The sequence below is a fragment of the Cyprinodon tularosa genome, unplaced genomic scaffold (assembly GCF_016077235.1).
Source record: "Cyprinodon tularosa strain WSP-4 unplaced genomic scaffold, ASM1607723v1 ctg731, whole genome shotgun sequence".
NCBI classification, from domain to species: Eukaryota; Metazoa; Chordata; class Actinopteri; order Cyprinodontiformes; family Cyprinodontidae; genus Cyprinodon; species Cyprinodon tularosa.
The window spans coordinates 421,166-436,861 of NW_024039487.1; the positions used below are offsets into that span (position 1 = coordinate 421,166).

The following is a 15,696-nucleotide window of genomic DNA, read 5'->3' on the forward strand; positions in this document are numbered from 1 at the left end:
ATTTATGTAATAACTAAGCCCACATGATTTATGATCAGCCACATGTGGGCAGTTGCTGGGGCTCCCCTATATAATATATGTGGAAAAAATGAGGAATCCTTTTGGCTGTAGTTATGGGAGAGGAAAGCCTAGAAGAGTCTCTTTTAGAAAGATCTGTGGAATTTAAATGTAAAATGAAGGTTTCAAAAGTTAATGTTGAGAAAGTAATTACAAATTAAATATATTTAAGTACAGCCTAACTATAGTAGTCTGTAATTATAACCATACTCTATTCAAATATAGTTCAAGAAAATAACCAATTCCTGTTCTCTACATCTGTATGAACAGCAGACGCATAGTGTTATTTATGTCATGATTCAGCTGAGGCTAAAAGAAGGTTATTTTGTTTTGGTTGGGTCACAGGGATGCAGCCGACTGATGTAAACACAAATAAACAGAAAGCTAGATACAAGTCCCTATAGAAGATAATGGAAGGGAGCCAAAAGCCCATTAGTGGGTAAGGTAATGTGCATTCCATTTAATGTTTTAGTTTTTGTAAAATTTTGAATTGATTTCTCTTCTCTATGGAAAAGCATTGTTAGTTATTGTTGATTTCTGGCCTGTTAGTGTCAATTCTATTGACACTAACAGGCCAGAAAACTAACAGCTAACTTCCTGTCATCCCCAGATGAATTGTGTAAGTGACAAACTGTGTAGCCACAGTCCACCTGACAGAGTTAAAAAGAAAATTTAAAAATACACTTCTTTGTGAGATGTACTGTTTGTACATGCAAATGCCCACATCTTTAAGTTCTGGGTTTTATGATAGAGAGCCTAAGCTGTTCGCTACATTTGTACAACTTTTTTGTACTTTTTTTTTTTTGTTAGGCTTTGGTCCCACTTTGACCAATGTTATTTATGCTTGTGTCTGCTACATAATGATGTGAGTAAAGTTGAAGGCTGTTTGGATTCAGCACAGCAGTCTGGAGCTCTTTTCCTACCCTGCATATTATTCTTAGTGTTGACCAAGTAAAAGGTGGAGGGATAGGAGCAAGGAACAGGAGGTAGGAGCTAGAGTTAGAGTTATTCTGATCAGATCTCAGTCTAAACTGGGACTAATACAGTGTTTTCTGCACCTCCAGCCTGGGCATATTGCACCATGATGTTGCCATGTACAAATGTTGGACGACCCAGTATTAGAATCAATTGAACCAAACGACATGTACTCCTGCCATCCAGGCATATAAGACATTTTCCACATTGCCTTTCATCTCTCAAGAATTGGCATCAGTGTTCTACCACAATGCAAACAAATGGCGTAGCACAAATCAAATACAGCTGCTCTTGCTGAAAGGCTGTGCGTCGGGTATTGCAATGTTTGCTTGTACTGAATGTTTGGCCCTTTATTAACTGCCTGAGAACACTCTCATGTTCCTGCTACCGTGCCTGTTCTAGAAATGCCAGGTACTTACAAATCAATGATATATCAAACCCCTCACTGGTCTGCATTTAGACTTAATTAAATTTGATGTGGATAATTTTTTCTTATGGCTTATATTAGTTGGAGTTGGAGCTTAAGGTCTCAAGTAAACAGGGCAGATCATAAATGGGAGAACTGTAATGTGCAGATCAAAAAGGTAAAATTCAAAGACCACAGAAACCTTTCTGTAATCAGGATAGATTTATATTTTTCTTATTAATGTAGGCATGTTTAAATTTAAGTGTTGTAATTGTTTAATAGACCTTACTTGTAAAACTTACATCACACATTATATTTCTATTTTTATGGCCTAATTTTGACTGTGTATATTGGTTAGAATAAATTATTATTCCAGTCTATAAGTTATCCAGTTTTAAAGAAAGTGATCTTTTGATTTTTGTAACTCTACTGTGAAACTGTTCTTTCTTTGGTTAGTACTAATTGTTTATAGTTTCATTGAAATTTGTTGGGTGATTGGATGCAGAACAAAAGAAATATCACACATGATTTTCAATTTTTTGTTCTGAGTTTTAATTTTGTCATTATATATGCTTTACAAAGTTTGCTCGCTGGACTTAACATCCTTGCTTTCTGCCACCAGTTTCCCGTCCACCAAGGTCTGAGTGACTGTCACCACTTTGGTCTGGACCTTCTTTGAATCAAAGGCATCCTCCAGTCTGTTACATTGAAAATGAGGAGAAAAACAAAAAAACGTAGCCACTGTTAACATGATTTTCTAATGACTTACTGTAGATGAGACTCTATCCCTATCAATTATACTCAGTTTTTGAATGAAAAAGAATTATATCACATATGCAACATAGTGTATGTGTTTAACAAAGTAATTATGTTTCATCCACCTCATTACTTTCATACTCTTCACTTGCATCACCTGGATTTTAGCATATTGCCCATTGTCACCTATCATACTCACTGTAAGTCACCCCCTCCGTCCAGCAGCCTCCTGTACTCTGCGATCTCAGCCTCCAGCTTCACCTTGATGTTCAGCAGGTTTTCATACTCTCTTGAGTTTTCTTGGATGTCATTGCGGATCTGAGTTAGCTGTTCTTGTAGCCTTAAAATAATCAGATTGTACTTCTCCACCTCCTGATTGTACCGCATCTCAAGGTCACGCAAGGTGGCCTCCAGGGACGCTTTCTGTGAAGTAGCAAAATATATGTGTTGTTGATTTGCAACAGATGGGATTAGAAAAAAATGTTACTTGTTAAGGTCCTTTCGGTGTGATATTACACATCTATAAAATGGTACAAAAATCAATATGTTAAGTTCTTAAAAGTTTAGAAAACAAAACTAAATCATCATAACTAATTTCAATTTCAAATCAGATAACATTTATTTCTGGATTTAGACTTTCTACAAAATAGACTTAGTTGTCTGTCCTTACCCTCCATAAACTGCTATATCTGGACAATACTACTCTAAAACTAAAGGCCTAATATTATGTGTAATGAAATATTAATATTATCTTAAAGCCCATCCCATAATTGAAAGCCCTCTTACCAGGCTGAGCGCGGACTGGAGTTCAATTTCCAAGGCTTGCTGTCTCCTCCTGGTTTCAGTCACTACAGTTGTGGCTTCCTTCAATGCTGTTGTGTTCTCAGTAACCTGGACTTGCACCTCTGTGATCTTAAGACAAAATAAAATATGTGATGGGTCCTGCAAGTAATTCTTCAAAATTGCATTTTACTAACATTTTACTGTTGCAGTCAAACTCTGTCATCTTTGTCTCTGAAGTGTGTCTTACCTGAGATTCATGCCATGCTTTGAGTTCTTCTTGGTTCTTAAGTGCTATCCTCTCATACTTCTCCCTCATTTCCTCCATGATCCTTGCCAGGTCCTGGCCCTTTGGAGCATCAACATCCACACGGACACCAGCCTGCGCAATCTGGGCTCGCAATTCAGCAACATCCTGTTTGGGAGGAAAAAGTCAGGGAGTGATTTCCTGAAAGGTTAGACAGGGAACCCTATGCAAAGAAAAAGTGTAAGAAACAATTTGCAAAGTTTTTTGATTCCCTTGTAGCAGCAAGAGTGAAGTAAAACAGGGACTATACTTGAATAGCTGTAATCTTAATAAATTTTAATAGTCCTTAAATATGGTCATACCGCCTCATGGTTCTTCTTCAGGGTGATCAGTTCTTCCTTTAGAGACTCAATGTCCCCTTCCAGATGCAGGCGTATGACATTAGTGTCATCAAGAACCTTCCTAAGTCTGGCAACATCAGCCTCCACAGCCTGTCGCATGGACAGCTCATACTCCATCCTATGAACAGTTTCTTAACTTCAGTCAGACTCATCATGGGTGTAATATAAAAAAAATGACACTATTTTACCAACTTGACTCTGAAGTCATCTGAGGCCAGTCGGGCGTTGTCAACAGCAATTGCAAGATGGGCGTTTCCTTTGATCATGTCAGCAATCTACAGTATTAAAAAAACAGCAAAGGAAATTTTTTCCATTCAGTTATTTCCCTTTTAAGTCAATTTTGAAGTATTTTCAGTTTTCAAGGATTTCTTAAAGCAAAATTGGGGTGAATGCTGCAGTTGATTCAATGGCCGACCTTTAATAAGAATAAACTTTGGTTAACTCCTTGCTGTTGGGATCACAAGGTTTATAATCATACTGTGGTCATAAAGTTTTATAAAGTACCATAAACAAAATCTTTGTAGTGTAGGAGGCGTAAAGTGACTCAACTAGGACAGACTTTGCTTAAAAGTGATAAGACTTTTACAAGGATTCACATAAAGTACAACTGAAGATACATATAGAGCTTGTGATTTGCTTGAAATTGTTCTGGATGAACCTTTGTTCTTCCCTATGAGCCAAGGGAAATAAGCCTTACCCAACAAGTTATAGATAGATCACTGCACTGCAGATTTTGCCAGTTTCTTGTTTTTTCTTCTTGGTATAACATAAAAATTCCCTGATTCCCTTCCCCTTTTTGTCCGATATTTTGACAGTAATTTATGTTTTAAGCCATTTATGTTTCTCAGTGAGAATTATCTAATAAATGGCTGGGCTGTGATAAATAGCAGCACCATGCCATGTTCCGGTGACAAACATTACAATGTTTTTTGACAAAATTTCAAGATGTTAATGTGAGATTTGTGCTGTGTAAATGCTTATTCATCAATACCCCATGGTTTGTACAACAAACAGCCAAAGGGTAAAAAATGTGTTCTAAAAATGTAAACCATCTGCCTGATATGGATGTCTTAAGGAGGCTTTTTCTCACCTTGGCTCTGAGTTCGGCAATGATGACTTCGTATTTGCTGTAGTCCCTTCCTTCTACCGGGCCTCTCTTCTCGATGGTCTCCCTGATCTTGATCTCCAAGGATTTGTTGACCTTCTCTAGATTCCTGACTGTCTCCAGATAGCTGGCAAGACGGTCATTCAGATTCTGCATGGCAATCTTCTCATTTCCAGCTACCATGGTTCCACTGGTTGTCCCAGTTTGGTAGTTAAACCCCCCACCTAAGTTGCCACCAAGTCTTGTGGAGATCCTGGTGCCATGACCCCCAGCCCCACCACTGACACTGAAACTGGTGAACCCATGTTGGGAGTTCTGACGTCTCATTAGATGATCCATCGTTGAGAAATTTTGGCTGATCAATCAAAGGCAAAAGTGTCACAGGCTTGAAAAGAGCTGGAAGCTGAGAGTGAAGAACCAAGGAGTCGTTTGGGGTCTTATATATGCAACTGAATACCAGTACTCCTTCCTGCCACTCCTCTCCTATCTTTATTACATTTGTACCTGTGTCACCTTCACCTGGACTTTGCCTTCTTTAGCTAATATATCCATAAAAGCCAAACCATGTGCTGACATACTCATTTCATTCATGTCTCATAAAGAAAACTGTATCTATGGAAACTTTCACTTCAAAATGAATGGCACAATCTCCATAGCACCAAACATGAAGTGTTCTGTTGCTAAAAGGCTATATATTGCTACAGTACTGTTTGGGGAACGGATATTCAGCCCTTTTTTCTTATTTGAAAGAAAATGTGGGTTTAATTCAATTAAATTCAGTTTATTTGTATAGCTCCAATTCACATCACATGTGTCTGAAGGCACTTTACAGTTCACCAGATCATACAGTTGAATTGGTTTAAAGTTTTCTATATAAGGAAAACCAGTTAATAGTGTCGACTCATTGACTCGAAGGCAATCCCTCACACAGTATGCTTGTAGTAAGAGTGGAGAGGAAAAATTCCCTTTAAACGAGAAGAAACCTCCAGCAGAACCAGGCTTAGTGTGAGCGGCCATCTGTCGAGGCCAACTGGGGTTCAAGGAGACAGAAGCAGAGATACAAAAGGCAACTGTAAAAGGCAAGGAAACACACAGCCAAGTTTCCAGCCACCTCCCATGTCAGACGATTAAAAGAGCACATCCAGTCAGTTACAGTCAGAGAAATACATGTAGGACTACAATTAAATAACAGGCCGACCTTGAACATCTATCAACAAGGTGCTGATGGCAGCAGCACAGCTGATATTTCTCTCCAGGATGGAGTCACAACCAAACAGGAGCAGACAAGGCGAAGCTACTATCACAAAAAAAAGAGAGAGCATGTTACAGATTAAACTAACAGATTCCGCAGAGCAGGAAAATAGAGATAGAATGAAGCAGAATGATGAAAAAGAGGTTCCTATGTCCTCCAGAAATCTAAGCCTATAGCAGCATAACTATAGACACAGAGGTTAAAACCATAATACCACACGCAAGGGACAGAAAACTAAATGATACCAACAAGATTCACATTAGTGACCCTTTCACTGGATACGAAATGAAACTGTACAGTAAGCATTAGGGGTCTGTGGAAATGTATGCCAAACAGTTTAGAAGGCTAATTCGTCAAACTTCTATTCCCCTCTTTTAGCATTTCATGATATAAGATCCAAAAAAAGGTTTCATGGAAAGAATAAAACATTTTACAGAACAATAGTTTTATAAACAGCCCAAATGCCATTAGTTACAAGTTAATATTCATTAAATTATTTTTAGATTTGTTTTTTTATTTGTAGCACAAACCTGAGACCAATTAGTCATAGGAGAGTAAACGTGGAGATCCTCAGTGATCAAAGATTATCAAAGGATGTAAAGCTAATTATATATTAATATTTGGAGGCCTCGTTTTATTACCTTTCCTTTAATTCAGACTCAACACTAAAGACCTTTAGATGATAGTCAGGAAGAAATAACACACTTTGACATAAATGTTTTTTTTCAAATGGACTTTATTGAAATAATGACAGAACAGCAGGCAGAGCAAATTGGATAAAAGGAAAACAAAGACAACACACATATTTTAAAGTTGCATTTAATTTTACCATTGTTTTTTAATCAATTTTTCTCTCAATAGCTTGTCAGAGTCCACCACTCCTGAACTGTGGCAACATCTAAAGGACAACAAAAAAGTGACATAAATAGATCCTGATGAATAAATAACAGATGGTTTTGTTTTCCTCTGATCCAATTTTCATCAACCTCTGCAAAAAACATTAGCATTGCTGTGAAGCTTAACAAAGAGCTTTTGATCTTATTAGAGACTCTGGAAATTAAGTTTGATGAACAGATTAAAATTAACACTTTGCTAATTTTATTTTGTTATTTTAGAATGAGTTTTGCTTGCATCCTTTGATTAAAGGTTCTTTGTTTCTGTGCTGGAAGAGACGATCTTTCCGTCTACAAGGGTCTGTGTGACGGTCATTACTTTGGTCTTTGTCACTGTTTTCTGTTCTTCCAGAGCATCCTGAAGCCTAAAAGAAAAAAAAAAATACAACCCTGTTATATTCTGCAATTTTATTTTAAAGTAAGAAGCCTAGTAAAACTGCCTTACTCACTTGAAGTCTCCACCATCCAGCAGCCGTCTGTATGTCGCGATCTCAGCCTCCAACTTCATCTTTGTGTTCAGCAGGGCCTCGTAGTCCTGAGATTGAAGCTGGATCTTGTTCCGCAGCTGTGTGAGTTCTGCCTCCAGGCCCAGGAGAATCACATTGAGTGACTCCATTTCCATGTTGTAGTGCTGTTCTGTGTCCCTCAGTGTGCCTTCAAGAGAGGCTTTCTGTGAAGACAGGAGGGGGTTAATGGATTAACACTTTTACAGCTTATGCAGATCTGTAATGACAACACCATAGTGACGGGCCATCAGAGTGTAAAGCTTGTGTCAACAAAGTAAAGGCAAACGACCTTAGGAAAGGGTGCTGACTTGGACATTGCTGTGAGTAAGGTTAAGCTTGTGTTGAGGTAAATGAAGTATGTGCTGACTGCATGCTTCTTACCAAGCTCCTCTGTGACTCCAGTTCAATCTCAAGGGTTTGTAGCTGTCTGCGCAAGTCGTTCACTTCTGTCTGGGCACCCTTTAGGGCCTCTGTGTTTTGCGTCACCTGTGTTTGAACTTCTATAATCTGAAGGATAGGTCATCACATTCAAAGATTAGTGAATCACTTGATAACTCAATAATTATTTTAGAAGCAACAGGCTGGAGAACAAGCAAACAAACAAACAAAAAAAAAATTCTTCAAAAGGTTGGTTACTCATTTACCTGAGATTCATGCCATGCTTTGAGTTCCTCCTGGTTTTTCTGTGCCAACTTTTCATACTTGGCTCGCATTTCTGCCATGATCTGAGCCAAATCTTGACCTTTTGGTGCGTCGACATCTACATGGACACCAGACTGGGCAATCTGGTTACGAAGCTCCATGACTTCCTGAAGGAACAGATGGAAAAATCTTGAAAGTGGTCTGTAGTCATAACTGGCACATTGTCACACTGTATATTATACTGTCATTACTTCTGTTATCCACAGAGCACCAAATAATCATGCTTCAAAGAGCTACTTCAAGGCTAATGTGACTTTTTTATTTTTAAAACATGATTAAAACTTCTTCTTTACACTAATAACATTTACTCTATGGGGACCTAGGCCATCAAGCACACACCTACTCAATTCGGGACACCTAATTGTATGCCAATGGTTGGTGGTAATTGCACTCTTTCCAATCTCCATGTGGAAGTTTACTGAAACACCCCAAAAAGTTTGAGTTCTGTATCTTAAAATTTGGATATCATGCGCAAAAAATATCCACATTTTTAATGACTACTACTTATAGTAGTAGAATTAAAACTCAGTTTATTTGTTTGTTTCTAGCCGATATTTGTTATGCATGTCTGATTAACTTAGTCATCAATGTACTACTGTACTGAAGCAAACAATGGATAACATGACTGTTTACAAGAGGGGAACCTGAAAACTATCAACTCATAGTGTTAGTCCTTTTTTCTATCCTTAAATTTGACTTTTTTAAACTTGTCATGCAATTCAACTTCTTCAAAATTACCAAACAGATCTGTATTAAATTTTATCTCACAAGAATACTACATATGCTTTCTGAACGGTGTCCTGTGTGTGACTCAAGGCCTTAAACGTATTTTATGGTCAGATAAAAATACAGGGAACATGTCCTAATTTTTCTCTTGGTTCATAAAGAGTTAGTTTAAAACATCCCTTAGTAAACAAAGGCTGTTTTTTGGCTTCACTCTGAGCAAACTCAATTATTTTAATTCTGTGGTGCTCTCTTTCTTCCCTGTATGGACTGTAAGGAATTTCATGATGAGGCTTCCCACAGAATTGTATTCTTTGAGTATAGATATAATTATTGACATGTGCTTATGTACAAAAAATTCATCAAGATCCTTTTAGAACATGGACATTTGCTAGAGAAGGCTTTCAGGACTATATCTTGATCAAAGCTAGTGCCGGGTGTTGCAGAATATGCAGACTCTGATGTAGGCTGGTTTTAATCTTACATTTTCATGGTTCTTTTTCAGGTGGATCAGCTCCTCTTTAAGAGCTTCAATCTCACTCTCCAGGTTCATTCGACTCAGGTTAGTGTCATCAATGAGTTTCCTCAGACCGACGATATCAGCCTCCACAGACTGACGGATGGCCAGCTCTGACTCGTATCTAGAAAAAAGCAGCAAGGTTGACTTTAAATTACATCAGATAGAAACTATAATCCCTGGAATATTGTACTCTACCTAACACTATCGGGTAGGGAAGGAAGAAACCTTCTGTGCTGGTTTCTTTAAAATCAAACACCCTGTATGAATTATATTTACACGATGATTCGGTCAGATTGGAAGCGGCTGTTTTTTCTTACATCTCTGACTCAACTATAGTATTTAAACCATTTATGACGAAGATTTATGACTATGAGACAAATGACTCCCTCCTTAGATCATGACAGGATTTATTCATAGCAAAGCCCATTCTGTAGTAAAACAGGGTGTGCCAGCAGCTGTCTGCCTTGGTGTTTTACATTATTGGTAGTAAAGCAGGCGGGGCTTACTTTACTCTGAAGTCATCAGCTGCCAGGCGAGCATTGTCAATGTTAAGAACCAGTCGGGCATTGTCCATGGTTGCATCAAAAATCTGGAACAATAAACAAAAAGAACTTTAATACATATTCAAATATGAAAGAGATTAAGGATGTTAAGAATTACCATTATAAAAATGGCATCTACCACTTAAAAACATTCAATACATCAATTTTATTCCTAGGTAGTTTTTTTGGTGTAAATATGTTTATTTTAGAAATCACAGCTTTTAATTTAGCTGAGCTAAAGGTCGTTTACGGGTTAATAAGTACTACTTGCAGCTAATCTAATGCTAGCAGGAGTTTCATAAATAAAAGAAAGTAGAAAATGACTACACTGAGGATTTTTGACTTTAAAATAATATTTTATATAATTTTGATATTTGATTTAAAAATGTTACAAGATTATAATAAAGGTATTTTGACTGAGTTATTATAATGCTAACGTAACTTTATGAAGACCATGCTAATGCTAAAGCAAAGCATTAGAGTTAAGGGCTACAATTAGCATGGGGCATATACTACATCTATAAAGCTTCAAACTCAATGCTAATTCTGACATTTTGAATTGAAAAAGCTTCCTGGATGGGAAGCGAAGCGTCTTAAAACTTGGAAACAAAGTCCAGTGGATTGTTTTTTAATTTTTTTGAATGACTATGACCTGGATGACTGAGAATATTCACCAGCATATTCTACATATCTTGGATAAATGTTTTTGAAATATTATCATTGACCTGTTCAGGATGTACCCCACCTTTTGCCCATAGAGTACAGGAGATAGGTACCGGTCCCACTGCGACCCTGACGGAATAGGTGGGATTGTTGAAAACTACACTAAACAAATTAAAAACCAGAGTAAAATTTCAGGACCATATAAATATGTTTATTCTATCTGCAACAGAATATGAATATAAGGCCAAATTCTGTATTTAGAAACTGAAAAGTTTGATTGCTTTTCTGCCATTTGGCTGATCATGGCAGACATATTCTCTGAAAATACTACAATTTAATTGATGGCAAAGTCTAATATTTATGAAATATTTAGATCAAAAAGAGAATCTGCCTGTAAAGTGAAGCCATAGCATATGCATGTTATGGCTGCAATCAATAGAAAGTGTGAAGAACAAAAAAAACTGTTTTACTAGTGTATAAAGAAATCATAAATAAAATATCATCTAGATTTGTTAACAGGTTAAAATCAATAACGTTTTGATTAATCTTCATGAGTTTCTTTTAATCTATTTCTTTTTTTTAATTCAAATAAATTTATCATGTGAACAGGGCTTCTGTTTTTGTGGTACATTAAGAGGGAGTAGCAGTCAATCACTTTAAAAACCAGATGGTTTAGTAGTCATGGAAAAGTTAATTGGGCTGCCATGAACAGCAGGGAGGCATCCAGGTGACAAAGTCCTTCAGCCAATGAAAAGCTGCCAGGCAGTCTGTGCTTGGGAGAGCAGGATCTATCCTGATAACATTTGCATGGTGGTGTTGATGGTGGTTGTGTATTTTTGGGTAAGTGTTTGTCTAGTCATGTGATTCTGCGTGCATGTACGTGTCCCCACAAATGACTTTTTGTGTGAGTCTTTTTCAGTTTTTATGTGGCAGTAAGTGTTTTTTTCCCCAAAAAAGTTTCAGGTTGGAGGAGGGCATTATGGATCATATCCTCTGACTGTATAAACTCACTGCCCTTTGTATAAAACAAACCCAGTTGATAAAGTTTCTGAAATTCTTATATATTAATCTTTTTTATCACAACATAAAGAAAGAAACTTTTATTTACCTTGATGAGGACTCTTTTACTTACCTTGATTAACAATGACAGAGAAAAATATAAAAACAAGACTCCCCGTTGGATTCTTTATAGTGAGCTCTAGTAGTGACATATCTAAACATTTCTTTAGATGAGAACAGTAATGACATGTTTTAAAGAATATAATTTCAATAGCTCGGCACTCTGTCTTGTAAAAAGATGCAACGTTCATGTTGACATGTAAAAAAGTGAAGATACTTTATCATCTGACCTTTCCTTTTCTGTTGTATGTGTCAACACTGCACTGCGTTTCATTCCTTTCATTTTTAAATAACTACAGTGAAAGAAAGTTATAGGTGGAACTAAGATGAATTGGTCTTCTAGCTCTTAAAATATTTTCCATTTTTGTTTTGCTTTGGTTTCCTGTTTTGGGATCACTGATGCTGCAACATTCTTCCACCATAATATTTCCGGTCCAGACTTTGGGTCCCTCGGGCACATAGTGTAGAAATGTATGAAATTTACGTTGCCTTGATTATTGTAAGAGGTGCATTATAATACAAATCCACAGGTAGTAATCAGTGGTTTGGTCTAATATGATTTACTCTTGTGTTATTGATATCTTTTTAGGTACACCCAAATCAAGTCTGTTTTATAACAGCTACTTGTTGTTTTCCTCTTTCACACATGCTCTGCTTCTGCTACACACTTGCAACACATCTTGATTAACTTATTTCATGTCTGCCCATTTCATGCTCCCTCACCCTCCTCCTTACCTTCTTCCTTAGTTCATCAATGATAGGCTGGAATTTGCTGTAGTCTCTGAAGTCAGGTCCACTCTTCTCCAGGGCTTCTTTGATCTTTATCTCCAGCTTGTGGTTGGCCTTCTCCAGGCTTCTCACGGTCTCCAAGTAGCTTGCCAGCCGGTCATTCAGGTTCTGCATGGCAAACTTCTCGTTCCCCATTATGTCAGCACTGTTTCCGCTCACCTGGACACTGCTGGAGAATCCCCCTGCTCCAACACCGGCTCCCATTCCGGCTCCCAGAGAACCTCTGAAGCTGGAGGAGACACTGATGCGGGAGCCACCGGCCCCACCATGAATGGACTGGGCCTTGTAGACCGGAACAGAGGTGCGAGTGATGGACATGGAAGGGGCCCTGCTGCTGGTAGAGGAGCGCATGGAATATGTAGTTTGCCTAGAGGTTTGCATGGTTGCTCTCAAGTGCTGAGACTCAGTGAGACAGATTGTGAGTTAAAGAGACAGAGAGAGAGTCGCTAGCTGTGTTGGCAGAATTGAAGCTCACAGACACAAGGCAGGAGGAGAGGGGGAAGCCTTATGGACTATTTAACTGCGTGGAGCAACAGGTCCGCCTCTCAGTCCAACCCCTAAATGTCTCCTCCCTGTTTTCCAACAGAGGTACTCAGACCACATCTTTTAAAGTATTAATTCTGTTTCAGAACAGAAAGACATTTTTTTAAGATAATTGACACTTGAGGTTGGACATTCAGTACAGAAAACTTCAGTATTGCTTTTGTTTGTTTAAATCTCCACAAAAGCATCTTAAAGCTGTTTTAATTAGGCTGGAAAAGCAAAAGTGTGTTTTGTATTTGGAGGGGGCTTCTAACTAACTAACTAACTAACTAACTAACTAACTAACTAACTAACTACAACCAAATTGGTGTTACTACAGTATGACATGTCACACACCCTCCACCCTAAGATTGCTTAAATACAAATCAGGGAGTTTTACTCACTTAATTTCATCATGCTGAGCCATAGGTAGGATGAGGTCATGGCATACACTTGCTGATGCACTTGTTCTGAACAAAACAAGCAATTTTATTTATGCAACTGCATATTATTAATTCATTTAAACATAATGCTCAGTATGACATTTTCCATTGTTTAATGAATTGCATAATGTCTTTCAAATAAACTTAGAAGCAAAAAAGAGAAACATCTGATATATTTTTTCAGTGTGACTTTGTTCCAGATGTTGTGTGGTTTTGTTTGTTATCTGTCTTGTGGAGCCGGATGTGCGTCTGATTGCCCCCCTTCCATAAAGGATATGGTCAAACAAAGGAACAATTCCACAGACTGCCTGTTGATACCTGAGAACAATGACTTTCTACCACAGTAAACATATTTTAGGGGGCCTCATGTTGCTTTTCAAAGCAACCAAATTCCACAGATTCATATTTAACAACTTGGACTGAAACAAAGATTAAAATCTTCTCTTTTTTTTTTTTTTTTTGGGGGGGGGGGGGGGGGGGGGGGGGCTCTGCACAGTTTTCTTTTATTGGCAGTTTCAGGACCTCCAAGCTGCAAAACATAAGTGGCTGTTTTCCAAAACCCCAGTTTCTCACAAAAGTTTTAAAATCAGTTCAAACTGTTAATCAATGACAACAATTATCGTTTTTGAAATCAAAATCTCTCTCCACATGTTTTCCGCAATGTATTGGTATCAATTTATCCTAAGAAAACATTTTAGCTCATGTCTTACCATTCAGTAACATTTTCATTCAACTTTTTCTGTCATGAAGGAACATGCAGCCAGATATTAGATATGAAGCACTCCCCATGAAATTGAAACCATTCTTGTGCCGTTGTTGAGAGTGAAAACAAAACCAATTCTGTGAAAAAAAGCATGAGAAAATGCTTCAACATTCAGTGTGTCTAATGACATTTAAGCAAAAAAAAAAAAAGTTATATTTTAATGTTTGAAATGATCATTGAAATGGTTTGATTTGCAACACTGAAAGAAGGGTTTTATTTAAAGATACAAAATGAATTTTGAATACAGATAACCATGGTTTTCACCTGAGTAATCAGCCAGTAGCAACATCTATCACACAGTGTTTTTTTGTTTTTTTACGGTAAACCGTTTAGTGGGTTCATCTTTCATGGTCCTTAAAGCTGCCACACCTTGAGCAAAACAAACATTAAGGTAAAGGGGAGATGGAGTGCCTAAAAGAGATCATGTCATGATGATAGATGGTGTTAACTTGCCTCCTTATGCTTTGCTTTTATCACCAAAGGCCTGCTTTTTTGATGCAGTCTTTGTCAAATTATGTGAATGATTTGCATAAGCTGTAAATGCTTATACTTTTCAATACCAAATAGACCAAAGTGTGAGAGCTTTTGGAATAAGCACGATGTGAAGGGCACCATCGGTCCAGATTAAACATGTGGTTGTTTTTAAGCTGCAAAGTTTTTGAAATTGTTCTGTGAATAAATGTCAAAGGAAAGCTTAATACATCAAGGCCAGCTTGTCATAAAGGATAGTATCTGTTGGTGTTAAATAGCTTTATTACCTGCTACCATTACATTACGTGATTACTAATGAGTAATTTGAGTTATCTTTTTTAAGCTGTCCTTTAATGCTGGTTTTGATCAAAAAGAGATAATCAAATTATATAAAGTCACAAGATGGTCACACACTGGCTGTTTAATAAATCTCATCAATGTGATATATATCCAAAAAACGTTATCACGCTTTTTGTTTGGACAGCAATGTTTACTTACAAGGGTTGCTTTTGGTGCTAATACAACTTTAAGCAATCATTGACAACATAGTTTAGCTTTTGTGTGATTGTGAGTTTAAACTCAGCTTGACTGTCAGTGAGACCAGACAAAGAGTCTACTATAAAAACCTAGGTTTAAAACTTTCATTTTTTATGAAGCTTATCGTAAGAGTAGTTCAGGTTATCCTAATGCTGCTATTGGCTTACATTGCTGAAGACATAGGGACTGCTTGTCTTTATTTTGGCTCACCCATTAGTGTCACCAGTAACTTTAAGTTCTCTCTGCCTTTTCCTCATCATTTGAGAGCCCTGTTGCACCTTGCTGATTTAGACAGCATATGTCGGGCGTCCCAGAATCTTTTAAAATGCTGGCATACACTGAACTTTCTATGTATTTTGGCCGTATACATAGCATATTTATAACGAGTCCAAAACTTATGTCCTACAACAATCTAGCTTATGCATAATGTACGGCAGCATAATGCCCATGAGATGATGCACAGGCCAGTGTCCTGAGGGGAGCAGAGATGCGCATGGAGGAGCTGTGATCCCCCTTTTATACCA

The 15,696-nt window shown here is 37.6% G+C and overlaps 2 protein-coding genes across 3 annotated transcripts; both read right to left on the bottom strand.

Moving 5' to 3' along the window:
- Positions 1-1,966: 1,966 nt before the first annotated feature.
- On the bottom strand, positions 1,967-5,150 carry LOC119772915 (keratin, type I cytoskeletal 18-like). Its single transcript, XM_038269624.1, has 7 exons — positions 4,713-5,150; positions 3,815-3,897; positions 3,584-3,740; positions 3,225-3,389; positions 2,981-3,106; positions 2,394-2,617; positions 1,967-2,136 (listed from the first exon to the last, which is right to left on the bottom strand). Exons 1-7 carry the CDS (start codon positions 5,064-5,066, stop codon positions 2,013-2,015), a joined length of 1,233 nt encoding a protein of 410 aa, XP_038125552.1. The 5' UTR covers positions 5,067-5,150; the 3' UTR covers positions 1,967-2,012.
- Positions 5,151-6,697: 1,547 nt separating this feature from the next.
- Positions 6,698-12,941, bottom strand: krt18a.1 (keratin 18a, tandem duplicate 1). 2 transcript variants are annotated; one of them, XM_038269623.1, is made up of 7 exons: positions 12,383-12,941; positions 9,830-9,912; positions 9,288-9,444; positions 8,023-8,187; positions 7,760-7,885; positions 7,318-7,542; positions 6,698-7,237 (listed from the first exon to the last, which is right to left on the bottom strand). In XM_038269623.1, exons 1-6 carry the CDS (start codon positions 12,815-12,817, stop codon positions 7,318-7,320), a joined length of 1,191 nt encoding a protein of 396 aa, XP_038125551.1. In that variant the 5' UTR covers positions 12,818-12,941; the 3' UTR covers positions 6,698-7,237. The 2 variants fall into 2 exon arrangements, with proteins under 2 accessions (XP_038125551.1, XP_038125550.1); XM_038269622.1 differs by having other exon boundaries at positions 7,322-7,542; positions 12,383-12,940.
- Positions 12,942-15,696: the final 2,755 nt, after the last annotated feature.